Below are 26935 nucleotides of genomic sequence, written 5' to 3' on the forward strand. Positions count from 1 at the left end.
GTTATTTCATTGTGATTCACTGCTTCTCACCAAAACAAGTCTCTATTGAATAAACAAAAGGCTCATTAATATTCTATTCGGAATATCAATGTGCACAACTGAACCCAAATATTCAGTCCATTTCAATACCCACTTAGGATTTAAAATTCTTTTAAACAACAACTCATATTGTTAAAACTGACTTATTATTGATGGGCACTGATGCGATTACAGAACGCTACCAGCAGACATTTCCTGTCAACAGCAAAGGACCTGTAGCTGTCAGAATACAGAGAAAACCATGGCTTACGTCATGGCCTGATAGATGGATTCTATCCCATAGCGCATGGCAAACTCATCTACAATATCTTGAGCCATCTCATCAAAGTAGATCTTCCAGGCATCGTCTCCACGTCCCGTGGGCAACTTCACCACACCCTGCCCTTCAACGTCTGTCACAAAGTGAAAGAAATTCTACAAAAAAAAAAAGAAAGATGGAGAGTGTTTCGCTATAGAAATTATTTTCTGTTTGTTGGGTTTTTGGTATAAATATATTAGAGATTAATTATGTACCATTCAGAAGTTTAGTTTAGTAGGATTTTAATATATATATAAAAAAACATCTGGATGCATTTATTTGATTAAAAATACAGTAAAAACAGTAATATTGTGAAATCATTTAAAATAGGTGAGTGTGTGTGTGTGTGTGAATCCTGAAAGAATCAAAGAATCCAGAAAGAAATTTGTACGTAACTGTTTTCAACATTGACAATATTAATAAATGTTTCTTGAGAAGCAAATAAGCATAATAGAATGATTTCTGAAGGATCATGTGACACTGAAGATTGGAGTAATGTTTTGCATCACAGGAATAAATTACATTTTAAAATATATTAAAATAGAAAACGGTTCTATTTTGTAATAATTGTGATAATATTGAATTGTAATAATATTTCACAATATTACTGTTTTTAATCAAATAAATGCAGCCTTGGTGAGCATTAGATACTTCTTTTAAAAACATAAAAAAAATCTAAAACGATCCCAAATTTTTGAACGGCAGTGTTTATTTATTCCTGTGATGGAATTTGCCATAAGACATTACTCTTCAGTGTCACATGATCACTCTAAAACATTCCAATATGCCGATTTGGTGCTGAAGAAACATTTCTTATTATTATCACTGTAAAAAACAGGTTGCTTTTCATTTTTGTGGAAACCATGATACATTTTGGTCTGGGATTCAGCATTTGTTTTAAATAGAAATGTTTTGTAACAATGTAAAAGTCTCTGTTGTCATTTTTGATTAATTTTAAGCACCCTTACTGAATAAAAGCATTCATTTCTTTAAAAAATATATATAACAACCCTAAGTTCTTGAACATTAGTGTAAGCAGGCATTTGAAATTTAAATTTAAATAGATATTGTAAGTGTTTTACCTCGTGCAGACAGGTGTACTGGACATGATAAGGGGCCACTTTCTCTTCCCCTTTAATTTCCACACTTATCTGCAGTCTAATGGCCCCTGATACCGCTGACTTGTCTGTGCGTTTTTCTGCAGAAATCAGAGATTACACATGGTCATTACACATCTGATATGAAAGTTTACCAGCATCTGCTTCTAATGGAGACCCTTGGCCAAAGCATAGTAGTGGATTTACATCCGGCAGTAACATTTAATCAATTTTATCATCAAGCAATAATAAACAGTACTTTCAAATTTAAAGACATCAGAACACCTATCATTTTAATTTTTTTCTACGATAAATATTTGATCAGAAACAATTTATTGGTGTAGGAAGCCATTATGAACAGATTGGACACAAATGTATTGAGCTCTTATGAAAATCACATATGAAGAACAGCTTTCTCATGTCTGTAATATTATTATGCAAAGAGAAAAGAAGCCTTGTGGCCGTAGAGTAGTAAAACCATCTGACTGACTGTAAAATGTCCACCACCAAAGTTGGACATATTAATCGTGCAAGTTTTCATGAATAGCTAAAAGTAAAATTTTGGCATATTTCACAGTAACTTTTTTTAATCTTACATCTAAATTCATGCAAATCACTACATTTGAAAATTTTATCTGCTCAGGCTTATTACAACATTAAAAATGAAGTAAGATATATATTATTAGAGTTCATATTTTTGGCATGGATCGTTTATTACCTGCACTGAAATCCCAACCCTTAAGCAGACCGATGGTTTAATTTCTTGTGTAACATAATGGAGCCATTCAGGTTTTAGTCCTAATCCCCTTAAGAAAATTAGCACTGTCTAGTCATGGGTTCCCTTGAGAATTTCTAATGGGGTTTTCGAATATCAGTTTTAGATTTATGAGGGGGAAAAAATAAGGTCCTAATTAGCCTGAATGAAGCAACTTGTTAGCAACTTGAAGCAACAACAAAAAAAGCACACAAAGGTTTCAAAATCCAGAAGATGTGACTGTGTAATTTATGTTAAAGAACAAAACATGAAAGCCCTTTTCCAGTAAATGTTAACTACTAAATCAAACTAACTAACTAACTAAAACAACTAATTAAATCAAAAACAACTATTTTAAAACCCATTCAAAATTCCAGAGGGAACCCACAGTGAGACTTCCAGCTGTACAGAACACACAAGAGCTACTTTCAAAACTCCAGAGAAAAGTTTTTTTTTTTTTTTTAAAGAGATCAAAAACTACTCAACATTAAAACACACATAGACTGAGGAACTTACCAAGGTTATACCAGACGTCCATTTCTCCACTTAGGGTTCGGACCTCGATGATGCTCTGACCCAAAAAGTCATCAGATTCCCTTTTGAGACGCTGCTTCACGCGAGACTTTATATCATCATCTTCATCCCATACGCGCAGTTTAATGCGATCAGATGAATTGTGGCACTCACTGGGGAGGTGACAGAAAACAAATCACAAATCACAACGCCTCTGAAAGAGATTTGTTTTTGTATTTGTATTGTTTTGGTTCTAAAATTGTAATTACTTTTGGAAAGCCACAGAAATGTACTATCTGTGATTTCAACACAGTTAACAACAATTCAATATGAACACTATAATTTGCTATAATTCTTAAAAACTGCAAACAGTCTTCATTTTAATTAACCAAACTACTAATTCAATTACTTTTTAGAATTGTTTATGGTCACTATAATTAAAAAGGAATTGATTTAATAAGCTAAGTATTACTTATTGCTTTTATAAATTGACACTAATTATAAGGCACATATTAGAGTGGTTTTACCATTTTTGTCTAACAACAAAACTTGCTATTGTGGCTTATATATTATTCTGCTGGACTATGCCATAGAATATTGGTGAACGCAATGCAGTGCTTTCTTCCCATACGCATAATTTTTTTTTAAAGCAGTGTACAGTATACTTTAAAATCTTCTTTAAAATTGTGCACATTGCACGTTGTCTTAGCTCTGCGAGAAGCTCCCCAAGTAAGAATTCCATTATACATTATAAGTTTTGGCTTGACTTTGACTTACTAGCCTGTGGGAGATCACTTTAAAATCTTATATCTTACTTAATTACTTCTCCTAAACTGCAAAGAGGACCAATAACATGGAGACAAAATAGACACTTCTGCTGAATTCTCATTCTTCTCAGATTATTTTTTTCTCCTGAGCAAGTCTCCAGGACTTAATGTGCCCCCAGTGGAGTTTCAGGAGAGATCTCAACAATCAAACAACCTGTGCTCAAATTTGCCAATATACCAAAGTCAGCAAAAGTCAGAGATCTCAATATTCACTGAATTATCTGAGATATGCTATCCACATTTATTTTATAGCTCCATACCCTTTTACAGTATGCCAATAATTGTCACAATTGTGATTCTTTCTTTATTTTTTATTATATTAGTTTTTAAAATCATTTTTTATTATTTTATTTATTTATGTTTCTATTTTAAGAAATATTAGGAGAAATATCTGAGACAAAGGTGACATAAAACAACTCCTGAGCAAAGATTGCCTTCCGGAGAAAGGCAACATTAAAAAAAAATACAGATTTTGTCTGAATACATTGAAAAGAAATGATAATAACAACAAAGCAAGTAAAAGAAAGGATGCCAAGAGAACAAAGAGAAATATTTACAAAACTCACAAGTTGAACGTCTCCTCCCACACAGGGTTAAGGTTACCGTAGATGGTTTTGGTTCTCTTCTTAGTCTTTCCAACCTGAACCGTCACATACGGATCACTGGAACCAGTTCTGTCTTTAGCCTGCAGGCCCTGAGCACTCACCACTGGAAAAATACACATGAACACACACAATCTGAACAATCAGTATAAAAACAAATTCAATGCAGGCACAGGACATTATTTAGTAATAGAAATCTGCATTTACACAATTGTTCCTTGAATATTTAGATCATTGAAAGGTGTCTACTCTAAATTTAAATTAATACATCGTTTCAATTAATACATTATTTGTATATGTACATTTTTGAAATACATAACTTGGAACACCTCTGATAACAGACCAGAAGATATGCATTTTCTGTAAAGCTGCTTTGAGACAATATGTATTGTGAAAAAGCGCTATACAAATAATTGTGAATTGAACAGAATACTCGAAACATTTCAATCAAAGTACAGAGCAATATCAGCTGTCCCCGCTTCCGTACCCGTGATGGAGATTTTGGCAGACCATTTTGATGTCCCGTCAAGCACGGTCTGTTTGATGGTCTTCATCTGCTGAGCATGGTTCAGTTTAGTCATACTGAACACAAGCCTTATCATCTCAAAGATTTCAGGCTTGTTCCTCTCTCGGATCTTCATGCGGTCCTTCATGGCTGATATGATATGCTGGGTTCTGTCCTCTGCTCCCGTTTTGGAGCTCTTCTCAGCAGCTCCTAGCAATTGTAGAGATGCATTTATAATTTGATCGCAATATAAAACATAATAAAAGAGGGAACAAAAACACGTCAAACATACTGCACTAGTGAAAAAGTTTCTATTGTGTATTTTCATTACAAATTATATTAACATTAAAGGAAAAGTTGAATTTTGTATATTTTTCATGAATTGTATAGTTGAGCATTAGTGTTAGTGTATAATCTTACATATTTCTTCCTCATTTTTACAAGCTTTCTGCTCAATCAGTTGGTTACTTTTATTAAAAAGCAACCATCAATGGCACAGATGTAACATTCATAAGGAATAGTGCAAAGAAATAATTAGGGCTGTCAAATAAAAGCATCCAAAATAAAAGTTTGTGTTTACATAATATATGTATGTGTATGGAGTATAATTATTTTCTATATATAAATACACACACATGGATATATATTTAAGAAAAATGTGTTATTTATATATAAAATATTTATATATAATATAAATTATATATATAATATAAATATATATACACAGTATATACATGCAAATATTTCTTAAATATATACATGCATGTGTGTGTATTTATATATAGAAAATAATTATACACCGTACACACACATATATTATGTAAAAACAAACTTTTATTTTGGATGCGATTAATCGCGATTAATCGTTTGACAGCCCTAGAAATAATACAAATACATAAACTACTAACTGTAATGAACATTTAAGTAGTTTTTTTGTTGTTGTTGCTTGTTTTTCTGTATTTGGTTAGTGACTCACTCTGCAAACAGTCTGCGTTGAGAAGCTCCTGGCATTTTTCATGGCATTTGACTCCGCACTCTGAGCAGCGCATGCCCTGCCGCGCGATACCCCACAACAAACCCTCACACTCATAACAGTAGGTGGGCGTGGTGGCGGTCCACACTTCAAAGTTATGGGGTGTCGTGCAAGAAATAGGGTAAATCAGAGCCTGGAGGGTCTTCTTGTACACGTGATTCTTCTACAGAGAGAGAAAGAACTTGAAAATGGTGTCTGCAGAAATAGGCCCTAGACGCAATCCTGATGATGGCATTTCAAAACAAAGCCCAGCTCAAATGTAGGATGTGTTGAAATGAAAAGACAGGAAGCTGTTAAGAATGGTTCAAACAGAAAATGGGAAAATGGGAAAAATAGCAGGTAGAGTAAGTGTAAGAGCCCAAGATATGCTTTATAAATATTGGTGTAGGTGTAGTTATGGAAGTGGGCAGACAGGTGTCAAAGTGATGACCAATTGAGAGCCACATCGCACATCTTTCTCTACATAAGGTGTAGGTGTACACCCACACAAACATTCATCAATTCAGAGCATCTGAAGGGTAACTTTAAATTTTGATATAAGACTAGAAAAATTGAAACTAGAAACGAAAACTGGAGCATTTTATTTATGTCAACTATTACTCCGTTATCATTATGACCCTTGTGTCATTCCGAACCACACAATGAAAAACACAATGCCATGCAATAAAAGTGAAAGGAGACAGATGCTGTCAAGCTCTAAAAATGGCAAAAAAAAGAACCATGAATGTAATAGCTATACAAATGGCTGGTGTGATACTGTATATTACTTCTGAAAGACTACAAGTTCTTTTAATTCTTTATTTATTAATTGCATATCAGCACCAAAGAAATTCTAAAAAACATTCTGCTGGGAACTTTTAAAGACACATGATACAAATTAAATAATTATTTACTGAAAATCTTTGTCATATTCAAACTCATTACATTGTTATTGGTTATGAAATATGTGCATGGTATTGATCATAGATGGTGTGAATCATGTCTTTTCAGTGAATACTGCTTAAATTTCTCAGCATGACATGAAAATTCACCTTCTCTATTTTCTAAATACTTGTTATTGGTCTTATTTTAAATAATACATCCATACATAGTTATTTTTTGACTTCCCTCTAGATTTGTAAGAAGGACCTTTGCATTCATTTAATCTGCTTAAACCCCGCCCCTTTCTCACAATCTAATTCAAGCTGTCAATTAGATCTACTGCCATCCAATCAACAATCAATGGATAGAACACCAATTTTTTTCACTTAGATGTATGTCACACAATACAGAAGAAAAGATCTGTCACTACTTCTGTTTCATTGCAACTTTAACAATTGGGTTGAGAGAAGCAATTTCAAAAAGAGAGAAGCAGATAGATGACTGATGATGTTTGTGTATTTGCAGGTCTTACCAGTTCTTCATCCTTCACTGAAGAGCGCGCAGATAATGCACGCGAGATCCCAGCTTTCCTGGACTGTACCAGAGACTGAGAAAGGGGAACAATGGTTGAATATGAATTAATAATAGTAGTATTTATTATACCATTATGGGTCTGTGACTTTATTTGTGCTCCCCTAATGGGTTTAGCAAAATTGTCTGTTATTTTTCCTTAAACACCTGGTAAATGTCAATTCATGCCTGTGTATACTACATTCCCATTAATATGCTAAACACTATTCACCCATTAAGGGCACTGTGTCTAAGAAGCTTTCAGCATTTCATTTCTAACTTCTTAAATGACTAAATACAATAATAAAGAATAGTACCAACAACAACAACCACAAAAACCAGCCTATAAATACTGTCAATACAACATGCTGAAAAAAACTATCAATGATTGTTTCATAGCTAAAGCCAGACAAATACTCCAAAGATTGATTTTCCATAGGAACGAAGATAAGAGCACAATTTAGCCTCTCATAGCTAATGACAGTGATTCAACACAAGCAAATGGCTGGCTTTATATTTTTCCTGGCCATCAATTGCTCAGCTAGTCAACCGCGAGTGGTACAGGGTGAGTGAGGGGGCTGGCAGGTCATAGCTGAGGTTCAGTCAATTAAAAAGGCTTGAAAGCTAAATACAAGGATCAATACTACATTGCTAGGAGAAAATGTCCAGTTGCAATGTCATAAAAATGCACAAAAAGAAAACAGAGTAATTTTTTCCCTTATTTATCACTTGTCTGGAACATGTAAATTGTAATCAGAATCAAGTATTCCAGAGTTGTGCAATAACCTTTGTTTATATTCATCTTAATCACCCTTTACAAAAAAGAAGCCTTCGTTGCCATGAAAACTGTTGTGCAAGTCAAAAGCTTCAGATCAAGCCTGTTTTTATTTTGCATTTATTCGTTTTTGTCTCCTCTGCAGCATGTCAAATGTATCTGTGTGGGTTTCAATTTTATAGTGTAGCAACAAAGACTGATTGATGAAAGTCCCCCATTTCTGACTCACGGACATGGAGAAGACAAACTCTTCAAATGCTCCTTAATAGTATGCACACTCGCCTGGTTTTTAATGCACCAGTCACATATGATGTCCCTCTTCAAGGGTGAAGAGAAGACATTCAATTACAAGTTTACATTGACACATGTACATGGATGCCAAAATCCATTAATCAAAAACAGACCACTTGTAATATCAACCCCTGTGAGATAGGATGTCATGCGCTCATTCATTGGTGATATAGTATACTGCTCATTTCAATCACGAGTTGAGTGGCAAATCAAAGGTGATGGCATCACACACTGAAAATTAAACTGAGCACAAAACAACATTTTTTGACAATCTGAAATTTAATATTATATTTTTTCGCCTTGTGAAAAGCATCCAACACTTTCGCCTTCAGTGTGGACAGACAAATTGCTTGTCACTGGAATCACATCATGTCTGACTCAGACGCAATGTTATAGCTAAAATAACATTCTACAACTAAAATAATGTAAACATATGCCTGAATATTGTTTTTAAGTCTGCTTTGAGTAAAAGCTGAAAAATGTAAACCTTGAATTGTGAAGCATTCTCTAATAGAAAAGGTTTACTTACCATGGCCTAGTAGTGAAGGAAAGCATTAAGAAAAATGCCAAAAGAAGATCAGAATTCAGTTAAGATTTTGCAAGTACAGTATATGAGTTAGGTTAGGTTAGGTTAGATAAGAGATATAAAAGAGTTAGATTACAATAAGACAAATCTGTATATACCCAATACAGAGGGAAAAATTACACTAAGAAATATGGCAGAATGTTGTTTCAATATGGGTGGGGCTGTGGAAAATGAACAATAAAAATTAAATCACTCACCACTTCGCTAACCAAGGGGATAGGCTTTCTCTTCCTAAGGTCAGGCATGCTGTCAATGCCAAATATTCCACCTCCCCTGAAGATAAAAAATATGGATATTCCAGTAATGGAAGATAAAAATTAGGTGAAGAACAGCTAAACATCAACATGGTTCGAACAGTGAAAGAAAATGAGCAAGAGTTCATACCCAGGTTTGGCCCATGGTTGTTTGTTATGGTCTCCATTGATATTCTGAAAGGTTGATCATATTGTCAGGTATTAAAACAAGTATAAAATGTTAAAGCTTCACATACAGGCAACAAAAACAGCACATGGGAAACAGGGAGAAAAAGGAATAGTGAAAGCCCTGCTGTTTGGTTGATCGAATTTCACCACTATATTCGTGACTATCAGAATTTTACAGTCATGAGAAAAATTCTAGTCAAGACAGGACGAGACATGCAAGTTCTCAAAAATCCCCAATACACAATTCCTGTCAGAAAATGACAATTGAATTGACTTTCAAAACACATGATAAGTATAATACAGTATATCTAACACAGAGAAAAGTACTTTTGCTTTTTTTATCATACCAAAATTTGTAACATAAATTAAATTAATAAAATAAAATATATGTTAGCAAAATTTATTTTATAACAATTAAATGATTTTATGTAATATAAAATTAGGACAAATTATTGAATGGCATTCATACCACCTCTGTGCTATAGTAAAAAATGTAAACACCATTTTTTTTCAACTCATCATTTGGCAACAGACTACAAGTGCACTAAATGAATTTTATTTGTTATTTAGAAACATTTCTTCCACAAAAATACCAAGAATTTTTGATGTAGTTGCAACAAAATAATGCCAAACCCCTCAAAACAAAAGGGTTGATGGAAGAAAACCATTGCTATAAAACTCTGACTCAGCAACTCTAGCAATAGGCCATAAATATATCTGCCATCACAGTTTCTATTTTATATGGTATAACCGGGAGGGATACTTTAATGAGCTACAATCAATAACACAGTCTGAAAATGTGTGTAATGTTTACAATGCAGCATAACTTACAATGAGAACAAGGCATGATTTAAACAAAATAAAAATAAAAAACAGACAAGTAATTTAACACAATGCAGTAAATACACAAATTAGTCTGTTATCACCATGCACATTTAAGTACTTTAAACAACATTATTTATCTTCAGCACTGCAAACATAAAATATCAAGGTACTTTTTAAACAATGTGAAAAAGATATAACCTGATCTTCATCCTGGCTTCCATCTGAAAATAAAAACAAATAGCACATCAAGCTATCACATAATTGTTAGCCAGAACCAGACAGGACTCTTTAACTAGACAACATTATAAAGCATATAAACTTCTTGTCCAAGAACATATCTGCAGACAGAGAGTTTAATAACCTTGTTTATAAATATGGACCGGGAATATGAACTGCATAACTGTGGCGAATTTGCAATTGATCTAGACAGTTCATGAAAGTTTCATTGAGATGTTTTATTCATTTATAACGGCTCCTAAATTTTCCCTGCACTCTGCTTTCATGTCAGATTTGTTTTCATTTCAGTTCAATGAGTGTAATTAGTTTGTTTGAGCCTGGGGAACAAGACTAGTGTAACACCCAGAAGGGCGTTGGCTAATATATCTGCAGAAAAGGACCACTGGCTACAAGAGTCAGCAGTTTATGATGAAATCTGATATTTTACAGAAAAAAAAGGAAAAAAGAGTAGCATCTGAATATTGCACTCTATTTGTGAGACACGTTTTATGTGCACAGCCATGGTCATCGGAATTATTTACTTTCCTTTTCTGACAAGGAATTTCAAGACAGAGTTCACAGAAACCACCAACACTGCAAATTTGAAACTTTAGCCAGAAACTTATGACAAATTCCAATAAAACAGAACAATGAATATGACGCAAAGGGCCTCAATATACCTGGGTTCAAATCATCTTCAGAAAATGCTGACATGGTCACTATACTGAGTTGTCTTCTGGACTCTCTCTTCTCCCTCAGAATCTGCTGGAAAGTCCTGAGGCACTTCAGGCGGCGTGCATCCCGCTGACTAAGCTCTGCTTCGCTACCTCCTTCTGTGAAGGACTCGGTGGGAGGCTTCGTTTCCCCCATTAGTGTTCTCTGCTCCTCTTCAACTGCTAGTTCCTCAGGGGAAAAAGAGTCTTGGATAATGTCTGTAGAGAAGCACTGTGTTAAATGAGTACTGGTTTGATGTCCATATGTAGCATCTGATGCATTACTGGTGGATGAGTCCAACCCTGGAGAATTTGGATGTTCTGAATCTTCAATATTATGCTGGTGAGGAGGTGATTCAGGTTTTGCTTTGGTGGGGATGCATTGAGGTATCTCGGCGAAGCCTTTCTCAGTACTGATGGCTTGAGGCCGCTCAGAATTGTTGGTTTCTGTTTGTGGAGTCCCCATCTCTATATGAGGCATCTCTAAATTTGGTGTTCCAGCCACCATCATTCCTGGTTGCTTCCCACACAGAGAGATCGGTGAATGGACTTCAATCTTTTCTCCTGGCAAAGTAGCACTAGTTCCATCCATCTTCTTCAGAGCTCCACGTAAGGCAGTTTTGAAGTCAAGAACTGCTCTACCAAACTTTTTTACATTTAATGTCACATTACTGTCATCAGCAGAGTCAGGCTTCCAATCAGGGGCATTTTGATTACATAATGATGTAAATTCATTTAGAAGGCTCCTGGATGGCTCAACAACCACACTTTCTATTGACTCACTTTTAAATGGAAGATTTACAAGACAATTTTCAGAAGAAGATACATGATAAATGTCATTCTGATACACAGAACACTGAGGACATTCACCATCTCCTTTGCAATTATGGGAGCCCAAACCAGGTTCTTCATGGAGCATTTCTGCATCATACTGCTTCCAATCCTCTCTACTGCATACACTAGCAGGAGAGTTGTAGTGTTTACCAGATACTATGGATATTTGATCTGAGGTGCCCATTGCACAAGTACTTAGAGCTCTTGATGGGTCCCAGCGGTTTACCTCACCTGTGCAGCACTCTGACTCTTCAAAACTGCCTTGTCTGGAGCAAGAATCATCTTCGCTCAATCCAATCTCTCCACTCCTACTGCGTTTTAAAGCCACTGGGTTCCAGGTCTGACATTCACACCCTGTATTGCCCTGTCCAGAGGTGGGTCTTTCTGGATCAGACTCAGACTTGGAACTCTGACCTGAAGATGGAGAACTGGTGCTTGGACAGTCCTGTCCATCCTGGCGCTCAAGGAAACCAATGCTAAGCTTCCTTCTCCATGCACCTTGAGATACATCTGACCTTTGATCAGATGGTTCTTGTGTAAATGAATGGTGTTCATTGTGGTCTGAAGCCTTGGCACTAGTGAAAGTGGATTGCCATGGCACCTCTTTGTGTTTCCCATCAAAAACTTGATATTGCGGGGGTATATTACCACAGCTACTTGAGGATTCAACGGCATAAGGCTTATTGCAGCCTATACTAACAGTTTTACTTGATTTGTGATGGTGGTAGGGACCTTCAGTGCCACCCATTGCCCCTGGCCAAGTCTCCACACCAGATTTTTTTCCAGACCGCATGCATTCAATCTCCATTAAAACGGCATCTACACAGCTAGAAACCTCCTCAACAGAACCACGAACAGATGACAAGTACTCCCTCAAGTCTGAAATCTCCTCTTGTATTTTGTTGATACCTCGCAATTCCTTTAGTATGTGCTCAACGATAGCACTCGATTCTTCCTCTTGATAGTCCTCATTATTTCCCTTCCCAACTTCATCATGCACTGTCATATTAAACCTGCACAGCAGAGTGTCTGTCTGTATTTTAGGCTCACCATCAAGTTGAGACATTTGGTTTTTAACCACTGCCAAATTACTGTTGTGCTGCAAAGTGCAAGGAATCCTGATGCCTCCTTCTCGATTTAGTTCCACTTCCCCTACACAAGGGGCCTCAGAAACTTCTCCCAGCCCATGTCCATTTGGCACCTGAGGCGAGCAGCAGTCCTCTACCGAAGCTAAACCTCTCCTATAGTAGTTCTGCAGCTTTTCAACATCATCTTCACCCTCTTCATCCTCTTCTTCAATTCCAGCATAGTAAAGACCAGAAGGCTGGACAGTATGATCTGCAGATCCCTGCAAGAAACGATTAATTTTCCCACGCAACACCAGAGCAACTCTGGGATTAGGCTGCCTCCTCTTTGGCACTGAATTTTTTTTTTTGGGTCGGGGATACTGAGGGACGCCTGTGCCATCCTGTCCATTGCAGCGGTTGCGGGAGAACATCGCTTACCCTCCCTTCTTCTGTGCTGTGGAGCTGAATCACATTACTCAGGCTTGAAATACAGCATCTGATGATACAAATGAGAGATTGTCAATCAATTTAAGCAGGACTTGGTCCAAGACTAAGGGGGAAAAGGACATTTAAAAGAATCAAACCAGAGCACATTTACCAATTTGGTTAAAAAAACAAATGATTGTTTATACATTTGGTTCTTTGTCTTAAGTTTAATTCATAGCTCATTTCCTCCCTTATCAAAGTTGTCACAGATTTGCAACACCACAAAGTAATCCCAGAATTCATCAGTGCAGAGAATTTATCATCTGCAATCCATTATGAGTCTCCCAAAGCTGTCTTAGTGCAGAGTTTGATCAATAGCAGCACACATTGAAACTGTCAATCATCAATTTTCACATTATCTGGTGCAAATACCACTGACACCAAAGTATATTTAAATTATGTGGAAATGTGACGGTAATAAGTATGCCAAAGTGAACAGCTCTATCAGTGAGGCTAGCATATTCTACCAAAAAACACGCCTGAAAACGATCACTTTGTTCTTCATTCCTTGAGAACAAAAATAGAGGTAAAAAATAGAGGCTTAAGAGGTATTCTGGCTCCTCATCCCCTTGCGGAGAGTCAATTAAGCAGAGAAAATGTCACATGTTAGTGCAAAATCGTGTAACACTGGAACAGTAGCTATGGAAACCATTTGCTTTACCTGCATTCAGGTTCTCAGTATATACTGTGGATATATGTCTCTATATAAAGATGGCAATTACCTGAATAAAACTACCTCCTCTGTTTATTCCTCTATATTTATCTTTAATTTCCCATTACTGACATCTGCTACCAAGCATCAACTTAATGAAACAGGTTACACAGGTTATCAGGAACTGTAAATGGACCCATGGATGTTAAGCTGGTATGACTCAAGTGAGAGTCAGTTATTCTCATCTTATTTTGACACCTCTGCTCTGCGAGTTTGCACGGTTTATTCTACAGTATTTGACAGACAGCAACTTAACTTCGCATTCTCCCACAAATAAGTACACGGTCCGGTATGTCTTGCTGAGGTGCTGTTACATTGGAGATTGAGGCTGAGAGAAGATGAGTTGGTGTTATTAAACCACAGTGTTAGACACGGTGTTGAGTTTGATTTAAGGCAAAAGGGTTATATCATACATGATGCATACCCTAGTCTTTCTCCATCGTGCTCTCACGCTTGCCTAACTAGCAACAACTGGATGAGTTTTAAATAGCCAAACAATTTGTATGTTACATTTTGTTTACACAGTCTTCACTAGTATCCTTGCATGCCTCTCAGTCTCGCTTTTTAACCTTGCCCCTTCCTCTCGCTCTCACTCTCTCTGTCTTTCACTGTAGGTAAGGGCATTCAGGGGTGAGTGATCCACATAAGCACAGTGAGAAGCATGCTAATGTGGCTTTATAAGATCACTGAAGTATAAGAGCTAAAGGTGAGATCCTTCTGCATGCATGTGCTTTCCTAAGATCTTCAATGCATGCATTTTCTGTCAACCTAAAAGTACGGAAGACAAAGGCACAGAACAAATGCTGGGAGGAGAAAGCAGAGGGTATACAAACTACCACTTAAAGGTTCAGTAAGCGATTTCTGAGAAAAAATATTTGAAATCACCCAAACAAACACAGGCACCTCCCCCTAATGAGTATACGCCCCTTATTGCTGATTGGCTACAAGTATGTTTTGGTAATCGCCAATCCACTTATCATCAGTGTTTCTCAGAAATCGCTTACTGCACCTTTAAAACAAATGTTTAAACGTGGATAATGTTTAAGGTAAATGGGAGTAATGTTTAAGGTAAAATAATGTAAATGGGAAGCAAAAAGAGAGGTGCCAGTCAGAGTGCTTCAGGAACATTTCAGAGTCATTTCACCCAGCTCCTGCAGTTTTGTTCAGAATACGCTATATTACTATTCTTAAACCTATATTGCAGGCATATGTGGGCAAAAAAATTTAATTCCAGTGTTTGTTTGAATTCCATTATTTGACCCCCTTTTCTTGCATAAAACATATCTTATTACTGAAATCAAAAACAAATTATTAACGTTTCTTCAAAGCAACAAACATTTCAAGCAATTTCTCATTGCATACAAATAATTTGCATGACTTCACGTTTAAAAATTAGTTTACAGTGATCCAGAGCAAAAACGTGCATCCTCCGCATGGTGCACAATAAATAAAATGATCACATATTAACCATTTTATTGATAAACTGAAGTACATGTGTTTGTTGCCTAGAGGCGACATCATGCAATAGAGGGTTAAAGATCTGAATACAGAACAGCTTCTTCATGTCTGCAAGATTAATTGGAATATTAATTGGCAATGACTTCCTCAGAGCTCACAGCTTTGCTCACCACTTCTCACATCATCCATGTACAGTACTATATTTACAAGCAGAACAGAATAATTATCTGTAGGTATAGATCACAATGTGAGGACAGGCAAGGCTTACAATTAATGTTCCCTTTCACTGAGCTTTCGGTTCAAATACAGTATATGTGTCTCTTTTGTCACAACCAGCACACACACACACACACACACACACACACACACACACACACACACACACACGCAGAAGATTAAAATCTGTGTGACAGAATTTGATTTTCTCTTTAATGTTCCCTTCACACTAATGGAAGTACTCAAGACAGATTGTGAAAATATTACATGCTTATTAAAATATAAAACTAGCCTATATCGCAACAAGAGGCACTATAAGATGACTATCAACTATAGAGAATTGCTGTCCCCAATCTATTTCTCTATTTTCCACAATAATTTCATCCAGACAGTCAAGTGGAATGACCAGGCATTCATCTATCAAAGTAAAAGTAATGACACACAGTCAAGAGTGTCCATGGCAGATCTATTCTTCAATACAAAGAATCAGCTATCTAGTTTGATATTGATCTTTTTATCATATTATTTTGTCTAAATGTTCCTGCAAGAATTCAAAGCAAAAACAAGGAAAAGCAAAGAGAAAAGCACTTTTTACAACATCAGGTTGGGTAGAGGAGAAGAACTTCTACCACAGAGATGCACCAGAGATGAACCTTTTTTATTCGTCACAGGAAATAAACAAAGGGAGCCTAGTATCAGCCACAGTGTATCAGCCACAGTGTGCACCCATGGGCTGTTCGCAGTCTGTTTACATATTATCTGATGCTTACTGCACAAAATGGTGCACAAAACTGCAAGCTCAGATCTGATTAGTTTGCTTTATTCAACTTCCTGGAGTAAGGACATTTTTTTTTCATGATTTGCTGCTTTACATGTCAGTCAGATATTAGCTGCAAAGCAGACAAAAGTTAATGACGATGTTGTCAAAAGACAGCTCCAACTGAGAAGCTAAAAGTCAGAAATGGTCAAAGATGCTAGTAGTCAGGAATTTTGGGGAGAACATGTGTGCATATTTAAAAGTCTCCTTTCCGGCAAACTCAATATTTTCTGTGATGTTAAGCAGCATAGCCTTCTGCTGTCTCCAGGCAGGCTGTTAACTGTTTACAGGCAGCTTATTCTGGCTGCCTGCCACACGGGTCATGCTGAACTCACTTACACGTACAGCCACAGGCACCATTATCCATTTCTCCGTATTTGGCCTTCCAATGTCATGCCTACTTGGTGTATTCACAGCAGCTCGTTCAAAAAAAGAAAAAAAAAAGACAGAAATGCATAGAAGGTCAAGATCGAAGAGCTCAGACTGTCAATCAGTCCATACAACATGACATTTGAATTTAACATGGGTACTTTTTTGCATGTAAACTGAGTAAAAATTAAATCTGCCACACATATAAAATGAAACCTAAGCATAATGCTGGAATCACAACCTGTTGGAACCACAACCAGTCACCGCAACTAAATAGCAAGACAAAAATGAGAGTGAGACAGCAATCCAGCTCTATTACTTAATAAACACTAAATGATAGTAATGTACAACCATGGAACTCAATTACACTCAAAACTTGCATCAACCATGACACCTTAGATAAGAGAGGAAATTGTTCAGATATTTCGATAATTTTTTTATTTTTTATGTATACACTGCATAAAACTTCTCAACATATTAAGCAGAGAGAAATAATTCAATTTAAATAGACATAACATTTAAATATATGTAAAATAAAATAATTTGTTTCTTTGTTTAATAATATTATAAACAATTTTTTTTTTACATAGTGCCACAGAATATCGATAATAAAGCAAAACCTTTTCTGAAATACTGTTGTAAGAGCTTGCAAAAAGATATATTGATTTTTCTAAATACTGAAATAAAATATTTAATAAGAAACATATTGAAAGAAAAAACATCCAACTTACCACGTTGAAGGTGTACAGATCAATTAAACCACCGATATAAGTGGACAATATTAAGTGCATTTTCTGAAAGAGTGGAATTAAAAAGAGGGCTCCACATTATAATTCCAATGTACAAAGTCCATAAAAAGGGATAATAATAAGTCCATAATAAATGTCAAAATAGAGTGAAAATTACAGATTGAGTCTAAACCCACCCATTCTCCAAAAGCTCCAAGCAGCTTCCACAGAAATCCAACAAGTAAGTTAACTTGAAAAAGAAATCACTGTCAGTAGCTGATGTTCTCTATTATACCCCAAGTTAAATAAGTCTGTTTAGTCCTGACAAGCTCCTCAATGTCATCTTCTCATTTCAATTTCTGACAAACTAGAATTCATTCAAATATACAAACAATACTCTTTTCTGCTCCTTCACACACATTTGTGTCAGTGTTCCACTCCTCTATCTCTGATTCTCCAGTCTCTTCCTCCTACACTCCTCTGGCTTGTTGCTAAGAACACATCCACCCTCAGCTATGTGTGAGTGTTCACACACTTTCACCCATTCTCCTCCTCCCTCTCTCTCTCTCTTCCTCACACTTCTGCCTTACTCACTCTACACTTGTCCATCCATCTGTTTCTCTCGCTTTTCCTCCCCCTTGCGGAGGCTTGTACACACTCCACATCTCTCCTACAACCCTTCTTCCTCTCACTATGACATCATCTTGTTGCTGTGTCTAAATTGCTAGATGAGTTGCATCATGTGTGCAGCAAGTTTTGCACAAAAAAAAAGAAAATGCTTTATGGATTAGTTCACACACACACAAAAAAAAAACCTGGCTTTTTTAAAAAAAAATGTTTTACCCATCCTAATGTCATACCTGCAAGACTTACTTTCTCCTGTGGAAAACAAGAGGATGTTAATCATTTGTCCACAAAATGAAAGCCAATGTTGCTTTGGACCCTATTAACTTTGAACAAAAAAGAAAAAGAAAAAACAACAAAAAATAAATTAAAATTAAAATAAGTATTAAAAACTATTTTAAAAATTAAAATAAATAAAGTAAAAATAAATTGTTGGGTGAATTAATGGAAACATGGGTAAATATCTCAAAACTCAGAATGTGACAATACAAATGTTTTAGATTTGCTGAAAATTCTTGAGAGGGCTAACTAATTTATTTATTTATTATTATTATTTATTAAATATGGTACATGATGAATGTTGCAATTTAGCATTTAGCAATAACAACAAATATTAATTGTTACATTATTCAATTATTGAAATTCATTGTAAATAATTTTGAAGCCCTTTTGGAAGATTACTGAGGCCCCCTAGAGGACCTCGGTCCCCTTGTTGAGAACCACTATACACTCAGTTCATTATCGAAAGATAGCGGGTGATCAGGAGGACCCCAACATGAAGCAGAGGGGTTTTGTATCACCCTAAAGGTTTTTATTTAGGTGATAATGGTTGATTGGCTGTAAAAGATCCCTTAGGGACCGTTCGGTATTTATGGAAAGGACCACCGGAGGAAAATAGGGGAGGGTCATGTCTTTTTATTCTTTGTTGAGGGGAGGGTCATCCAACTTTTTTTAGTCTAGGGGAAGGGTCACCCAACTTTTATTTTCATGAAAACAGCAACATTTCAAAGTGGCTTGTTTGCTGCATATCTTTTACATGTAGCTCCATGTTGCTCTCGTGGTATCAGCCCCCCATCTATATCAGATGGGTCTGACCCAACAAAAATCCAGTTTGGCGCTGTTTGACAGTGCGCGCACAGCCGCGCACTTCTGTACGCGCTCAGAAAAAGTGCATCATGTCAGAACAGAACGCCAATGAAATGTTTACCCGGCAAAGCTTTAAAGCACGAGCAAATAATGAACTTTTGTGATTGTGAATAAGTGCACAGTGTCCTGTGAGTGTAACTCTACCGCTGCATTAACATGTGTGATGTGAATGTACGTCGAGTTTTACAGTATTGGGACTGAGGCGCCAGAACTGCAGCTGATAGAATGTGCGCTTTTGCGCAATACTACCATATTTTAGTTTCCATCCTTATTTTGTTTCCACAATAATGTTAGTGAGTAAATCTACTGAAATTGCCACCATAACAGTGGAGTGTGATGTGTAAGGTGTAGGGCTACCACATCTTTAAATTACTATTAGTATTATTTAAGTTAACATAATAAAATACGTAGACCTACACCAAAAAACTAGTTGAGGATAAATTCGTTAAAATTGGGCAATTCCAGCGTTATGGACGTGACATTTGCAGTCAAAACTTGAAATATAAATTCTCAGAAAATGCATTTAATACCAATATATTGAAACGTCTGTTAATATATCCATACTCCCTTAATAAAGGAGTCAAGACATTAGAAAAATATCATGCGTTTTATATTTAATATGAGGGAAATACACATTTGACGTGACACAAAAAATATTTAACTTTCAGGTGGCAAAATATTTTTTAGTAATTCTATGAATTACACTGCGCAAACCAAAAGATGTATACCCACCGGATGAAGAAGGGTTGGCCTCCACAGAACATAAAATATTCGTTTTATTTTATTTTTCTTGTACGCATATATGTGAAAAAAACAAAAACAATGTTAAGGGCGTGACATGACTTCTCCAGTTCTCCATTACGGACATGACTGCTCTGAAAGCGACTTTAAAAAAAATCACACAGACCTCAAACAGAAAGCACAAAGCCTGTCTTTAAAGTGAATTTCATTTTTTATTAATTGTATCTTAATTTTAATCAATGTTTCATCAACCAATTGCCTGGATTTAATAAATAAGAATGGCCCCTTAAATAAAAAACGAACAGTCCCTTACATAACCTATTTAATTTCAATAATTTATATTGGATTATATTACATTAAAAATACACATACAAATTTTTACACAATCGATCAACCTCAGGTTGATCTCCAAAAAAAAAAAAAAACTGTTCAATATTCTGTACTGACTGATAGATGCTCAATCAATCGAATACACAAGCTATTGGATGGCGAACCATTCATCGCTTCTCATCCATACTCCCTCTAGGCACTTCCTCTTTGATCCTCTGATTAGGAAGACAACTTTAGAGAAGTAAAGAGTGTCAGTGCTATCACAGGTTCTGTGGATGCTGTAGGAAAAAATCATCAGGAAAAGGAAGCTGCGATTGGGAGGGGTGAATTTCTTTGGTGACTTTCAGCCAATGTCATCCTACAGGCCTTTGATTCCTTCCAGTTAGTATTCTATGCATACTCACTACTCCAAGTCAGAAACTTTTCCTTATCCAATTCATTCGCTCCATTCTCTCTCTCTCTCCCTTCAGCTCAGCCTCTATCTCCCGCTCTCTATCGCTCTGATTTTCTTTGACACATCTTCTCTCTTCCATCTCTCTAGGGTTCTCCAGCTCTGAAGAGGACTATTGTAATGGGCATAGCCATTTGAGGTCTGAAGGATATTAATGTCTGTCCGGTCTGGAATATAAATAAATATATTCTGTCCTCAATTTCACAAAGAAAAAAACTGGCCTATATAAACAGACCCGTGTTCTTTATGGCTCTTTGCATACCTTTATATTTCGCATATAAGAAAAAGTTTAAAACAACTACAGTGCAGTTTGCGAAGATACACGGAAGGCACAAAATACAAACATTGTTTCTTGTACTTTCTTTGTTAAGAATAGATTTTGAAAGGAAAATCTTGATTTAATGTCAAAACTAGTAAATCATTCTGCCCTAATACATCGCTACACAGTACAGTAGTACTGACAGATGAAAAAAAATGTACCATCAAACAGTTTGTTCTTCTGTTAAAATTGTATTACAATTCAGTGATGCTCAGCCAAATGTCATCACAGAGAAAGATGTCCCACTCTCTTCCTTCCTTTCTTCCTGAGCAATGCATTATCACTGGTTTCATATGCATAAGCATGGAGTCTGTTTTAAACCATCAAAACAAAGCAGAATGATGTCTAAATGATCATTCTTGTAGTTATTGATTCGGCCACTAGAACAAAGTCATTCATCGTGTAAAAAAAAACAAAAAAAAACAACAGCTTCAACTCCACAAGGAAAAGCATGTGCACCGTTGCTAGATACCTCACCATTTCAAGTGTGTTAAAGGGATAGTTTAGCCAAAAAACAAAATTCCATCATCACTTACTCACCCTCAAGTTGTTCCAAACCTGTATCAATTTCTTTCTTCTGCTGAACACAAAATAAGATTTTTTGAAAAATGTCGGTAACCAAACAGTTGATGGGCCCCATTGATTACCATAGTATTTTTTTTTCCATACTACATAAATAACAAAAGCTGTCTTAACTAGCATTTGTAATAATCTCGTCATGTAGTGCTTGATAAAACAAACAAACAAAGATATGTAAATATGTAAAGAATATGTGGCGTTTAAACAGGTTTCAAATCTGAGGTTACTCTAACAAAACTACCTTGATTTCTCAAGAACACATCACGTAAGATCACATGATCATAAACAGCTACATTTCTTCATTTAAGTAACCATCTCATGTTCCCTTTACTAACGGTTTTGTGGAACGGCCATTATTGACAAGGCAAGGCAAGGCACTTTATTTTCTAGAGCACATTTAAAACAGCCACTGCTGACCAAAGTGCACAATCACTTTAGACAATAAAATATATAAATACACAAATTCATAAAATTACATTGAACCATAAGCCAGAGAGAAAAAATAAGTCTTCAGTGAGGATTATTGGGGGAATTCACTTGCTATCTCCTTAAGGAATGACCCTTCAAGTATCATTTCCTTCCCATAGTGGCTTTCAAGTGAGTAAAAATGCGTTTAGAATATTGCAGTTGAATTTTGTCCTTCCAGTTTCTTAAACTGAGGTTATCAGAGTGAGACCCTGCAATTAGTTTAGGGCAGTTTGCTTTGGAAACACTAAAATGAAACCTATGCAACTATTTAAAAAAAAACAAAGTGTCCACATAGTTTTCAAATGCAATTTAAAGCAGCATTGACACCATTCATGCTCTACAGCTGTTCATATAAAAACACCAATTCATTCATTATGCAATACAGCCTTCCACAAAACCTTGAGCACTATTAGTGACTTCAAGTCACAACTTTGAACCTTTGCATTAAAACAAAAACGATGGATATTAATATTACCACAACAACCAGTGATTAATTCAGTTTTCATATTCAGTTTAATGAGCATAAAAGCTTAAGTCTGGATAATGTTCTGCCAATCTCTTTAGTTCTGACTAAAAAAAGAATTGTAATAATTCACTTCCTTAATCCTGCATGAAATCACCTGTATGTCTAAGCTTAGTTAATAAGAGGTTTAACTCATTCTCAAGACATCTGACAGCAATTTAAACCAGCATTTAATGTCTTTTAAAAAGAGAAATGTTGTATGATCAATGTTTTTGACTGGATTGAGTTAAACTACTTGAAATATGCATATAAAAGGAGTCCAAGGGCGGCTCCACATGCAAAAATCAAGGTTGTGTTTCCATAGTAATGTCACTTAGTTGCCATGGTAAAGTATTTCTTGTTGAGATAAAATGACTATTTTAAACAAAGAACTATCCAGCCATTTGGATATCATATAGTCTTGCCTGTCCCATTCATCACTTGTCTCCAACACTTGGCTTTCAGAAACAAACATAAATGTGCACATACACATAACATGCCAAAAGAAAACCCCCTGCACTTCAGATCCTTTAATAAAGAAATTGTACAAACACTCCAAACATTAAGGGCAGAAGGCAATATTTAAGCTGTCAGCAGAAAAACAGTGATCATTTAAAGATGCCTTTCCTGCTCAACACTTTCCCTGTCACAGCCTTTGTCTCAATAGAGCAATCGCCCATCACCACGCTCCCTCCCTCTAGCAGCTGCATGCATCAGAAGACACAGCTGCTGAGGCAGATTGCAAATATCAATGTAGACCACAGACTAAAGTTTTATGAGAATCATGAGAACAAACAAACACTGGTTTTACCTCTCAGTTCGACTGGTGGACTTGCATCATCTAAGCAGTGCAATACAAACTTACACGTTTCTGAGGAATCCAATATATAAGACTTTTTGGTAACACTTTATTTTACAGTGTCCTTGTTACATGTAATTACTGTAGTAGTAACTATAGATTATGCATAATTACATGCAACTAACCCTAAACCAAAACCTAATCCTATAGTAAGTACATGTAGTTAATTATTATTACTCAGTTATTAAATGTATAATTACACTGTAATATGGACACCTTAAAATAAAGTGTAAAGGCCCGTTCACACCAAGCACGATAACTATAAAGATAATGATAAAGATAACTATATATGCGTCCACACCAACGACCGATAACGGTCTTTTTAAGCACGCGCGCGCGCCCGGATGATCCAGATCCATTTTAAATGCGTGAGACCTTTAAATTAGAATGGATTCTGATTGGCTGTCAGTGTTTTATCGTTCGACAGCTGGAAAAAAATCGTTCTGAAAGTGATCCCAACGATATCGTTCCTCATATCTTTATCGTTATAGTTGTGGTGTGAACTCTGTTATTCTTTAATATGGAGAACGATTTTTAGAATTATATCTTTATCGTTATCTTTATAGTTATCGTCCTTGGTGTGAACGGGCCTTAACCGACTTCTTTTTTCTTCTTTTTTTTACCAGATCTAATACAAATATCCACTTTAAGAAAATCCTACGATCCAAAAGGCATGTGAGCTCCCAATTGTATCTGATCATTTGTGTGGGTAGAAATGCATTAAATTTGATTAATTACTGAAATATCCAAAGCAAAGCTAAATTAGTAGGGTAAATATTATCTCTCATTGGATTTGTTACAATGAAGAATAAATGAATACAGGTGATATACATTATGATTCATTTAATTTTGAGGAAATATAAAAAATAAACACATGATTCTGAAAATTATGGAAGCTCATTTCCACCCCAGAGTAAGAAATAAAATAAAAAGTTACTGTGATAAAGATTGAAATAAGAATTCACAACTGGGAAATATAAAGTTGTAACTATGAGAAAATAAGGTCAACAACAATCTTTTAACAATTTTACACTGAGGCAGAGATATATGGGCTTCCATATTTTTTTTTACTGTACATTATGTAATGCTTATATACAGTAGGCCTATGTATGGAATTTATTAGTTTATTGTATAATTTAAGGCATTTATTTAGATTGTTTTTGGACCCCTTTTCACTTCTCTCCCATTATCTGATTTAGTGACATCACAATGGTTAAACAAACAAACAAAGAAACAAAAAACAGCAGCAGTTGTCTCTAGTTACTAGCATGTTTGGATGTACCAAGAGAGTAATCTCAGTCATTGTCATTTCTCCATTCAAGGACTAAGCACTAATACTATATGACAACCTCTGAGTTTGCACAGACATTATGCTATAAAAAAAGAAAAGATAATTAAGGCACAATTTGCCATTTCTCAATAGCAAACCTAAAGCCCTGCGGTCAACAATCCTTTAATACTGTAGGTGAATGAAGTCACAGCTACAAGCAACCTTTCCAGCAGCACACGTCACAGTAACACAATATATATATATACAGTGGGGAGAACAAGTATTTGATACACTGCCGATTTTGCAGATTTTCCCACTTACAAAGCATGTAGAAGTCTGTAATTTTTATCATAGGTACTCTTCAACTGTGAGTGACGGAATCTAAAACAAAAATCCAGAAAATCACATTGTATTGCATGATATAAGTATTTGATACATCAGAAAAGCAGAACTTAATATTTGGTACAGAAACCTTTGTTTGCAATTACAGAGATCATACGTTTCCTGTAGTTCTTGACCAGGTTTGCACACACTGCAGCAGGGATTTTGGCCCACTCCTCCATACAGACCTTCTCCAGATCCTTCTGGTTTCGGGGCTGTCGCTGGGCAATATGGACTTTCAGCTCCCTCCAAAGATTTTCTATTGGCTTCAGGTCTGGAGACTGGCTAGGCCACTCCAGGACCTTGAGATGCTTCTTACGGAGCCACTCCTTAGTTGCCCTGGCTGTGTGTTTCGGGTCGTTGTCATGCTGGAAGACCCAGCCACGACCCATCTTCAATGCTCTTACTGAGGGAAGGAGGTTGTTGGCCAAGATCTCGCAATACATAGCCCCATCCATCCTCCCCTCAATACGGTGCAGTCGTCCTGTCCCCTTTGCAGAAAAGCATCCCCAAAGAATGATGTTTCCACCTCCATGCTTCACGGTTGGGATGGTGTTCTTGGGAGTTGTACTCATCCTTCTTCTTCCTCCAAACACGGCGAGTGGAGTTTAGACTAAAAAGCTCTATTTTTGTCTCATCAGACCACATGACCTTCTCCCATTCCTCCTCTGGATCATCCAGATGGTCATTGGCAAACTTCAGACGGGCCTGGACATGCGCTGGCTTGAGCAGGGGGACCTTGCGTGCGCTGCAGGATTTTAATCCATGACGGCGTAGTGTGTTACTAATGGTTTTCTTTGAGACTGTGGTCCCAGCTCTCTTCAGGTCATTGACCAGGTTCTGCCGTGTAGTTCTGGGCTGATCCCTCACCTTCCTCATGATCATTGATGCCCCACGAGGTGAGAACTTGCATGATGCCCCAGACCGAGGGAGATTGACCGTCATCTTGAACTTCTTCCATTTTCTAATAATTGCGCAAACAGTTGTTGCCTTCTCACCAAGCTGCTTGCCTATTGTCCTGTAGCCCATCCCAGCCTTGTGCAGGTCAACAATTTTATCCCTGATGTCCTTACACAGCTCTCTGGTCTTGGCCATTGTGGAGAGGTTGGAGTCTGTTTGATTGAGTGTGTGGAGAGGTGTCTTTTATACAGGTAACGAGTTCAAACCGGTGCAGTTAATACAGGTAATGAGTGGAGAGCAGGAGGGCTTCTTAAAGAAAAACTAACAGGTCTGTGAGAGCCGGAACTCTTACTGGTTGTTAGGTGATCAAATACTTATGTCATGCAATAAAATGCTAATTAATTATTTTAAAATCATACAATGTGATTTTCTGGATTTTTGTTTTAGATTCCGTCTCTCACAGTTGAAGTGTACCTATGATAAAAATTACAGACCTCTACATGATTTGTAAGTATAGGAAAACCTGCAAAATCAGCAGTGTATCAAATAATAGTTCTCCCCACTGTATATATAAAAAAAAGTAACCCCCCCCCCCCCCCCAAATCCAAATTAGACCAAAACGATAACATAGCAGATAGGGTGGCAGAGTCGCACATTCTTTTCAATAACAAAGCAACCAGTGTATGACAGTGTATGAGGGAAATGATTAAGAAAGTAAGCACACTGACACAAATCAGTCCAAATCTCTCTC

At 36.4% G+C, this 26935-nt stretch overlaps 1 protein-coding gene across 2 annotated transcripts in view; it reads right to left on the minus strand.

The window, feature by feature from the left end:
* unc13ba (unc-13 homolog Ba (C. elegans)) overlaps positions 1 to 26935 on the minus strand; it is a 73729-nt gene that overhangs the window by 38140 nt on the left and 8654 nt on the right. For both annotated transcript variants that reach the window (XM_079873140.1, XM_079873141.1), the window contains exons 4-12: positions 9136 to 9179; positions 8949 to 9024; positions 7062 to 7136; positions 5612 to 5831; positions 4618 to 4845; positions 4095 to 4236; positions 2705 to 2874; positions 1420 to 1535; positions 290 to 453 (exon numbers count right to left, since the gene is read on the minus strand). In XM_079873140.1, the coding sequence (XP_079729266.1) occupies positions 290 to 453; positions 1420 to 1535; positions 2705 to 2874; positions 4095 to 4236; positions 4618 to 4845; positions 5612 to 5831; positions 7062 to 7136; positions 8949 to 9024; positions 9136 to 9179 (1235 nt within the window). The remainder of the gene's footprint in view (positions 1 to 289; positions 454 to 1419; positions 1536 to 2704; positions 2875 to 4094; positions 4237 to 4617; positions 4846 to 5611; positions 5832 to 7061; positions 7137 to 8948; positions 9025 to 9135; positions 9180 to 26935) is intronic.

This window comes from Squalius cephalus, assembly GCF_949319135.1.
Source record: "Squalius cephalus genome assembly, chromosome: 5".
Lineage (NCBI taxonomy): Eukaryota > Metazoa > Chordata > Actinopteri > Cypriniformes > Leuciscidae > Squalius > Squalius cephalus.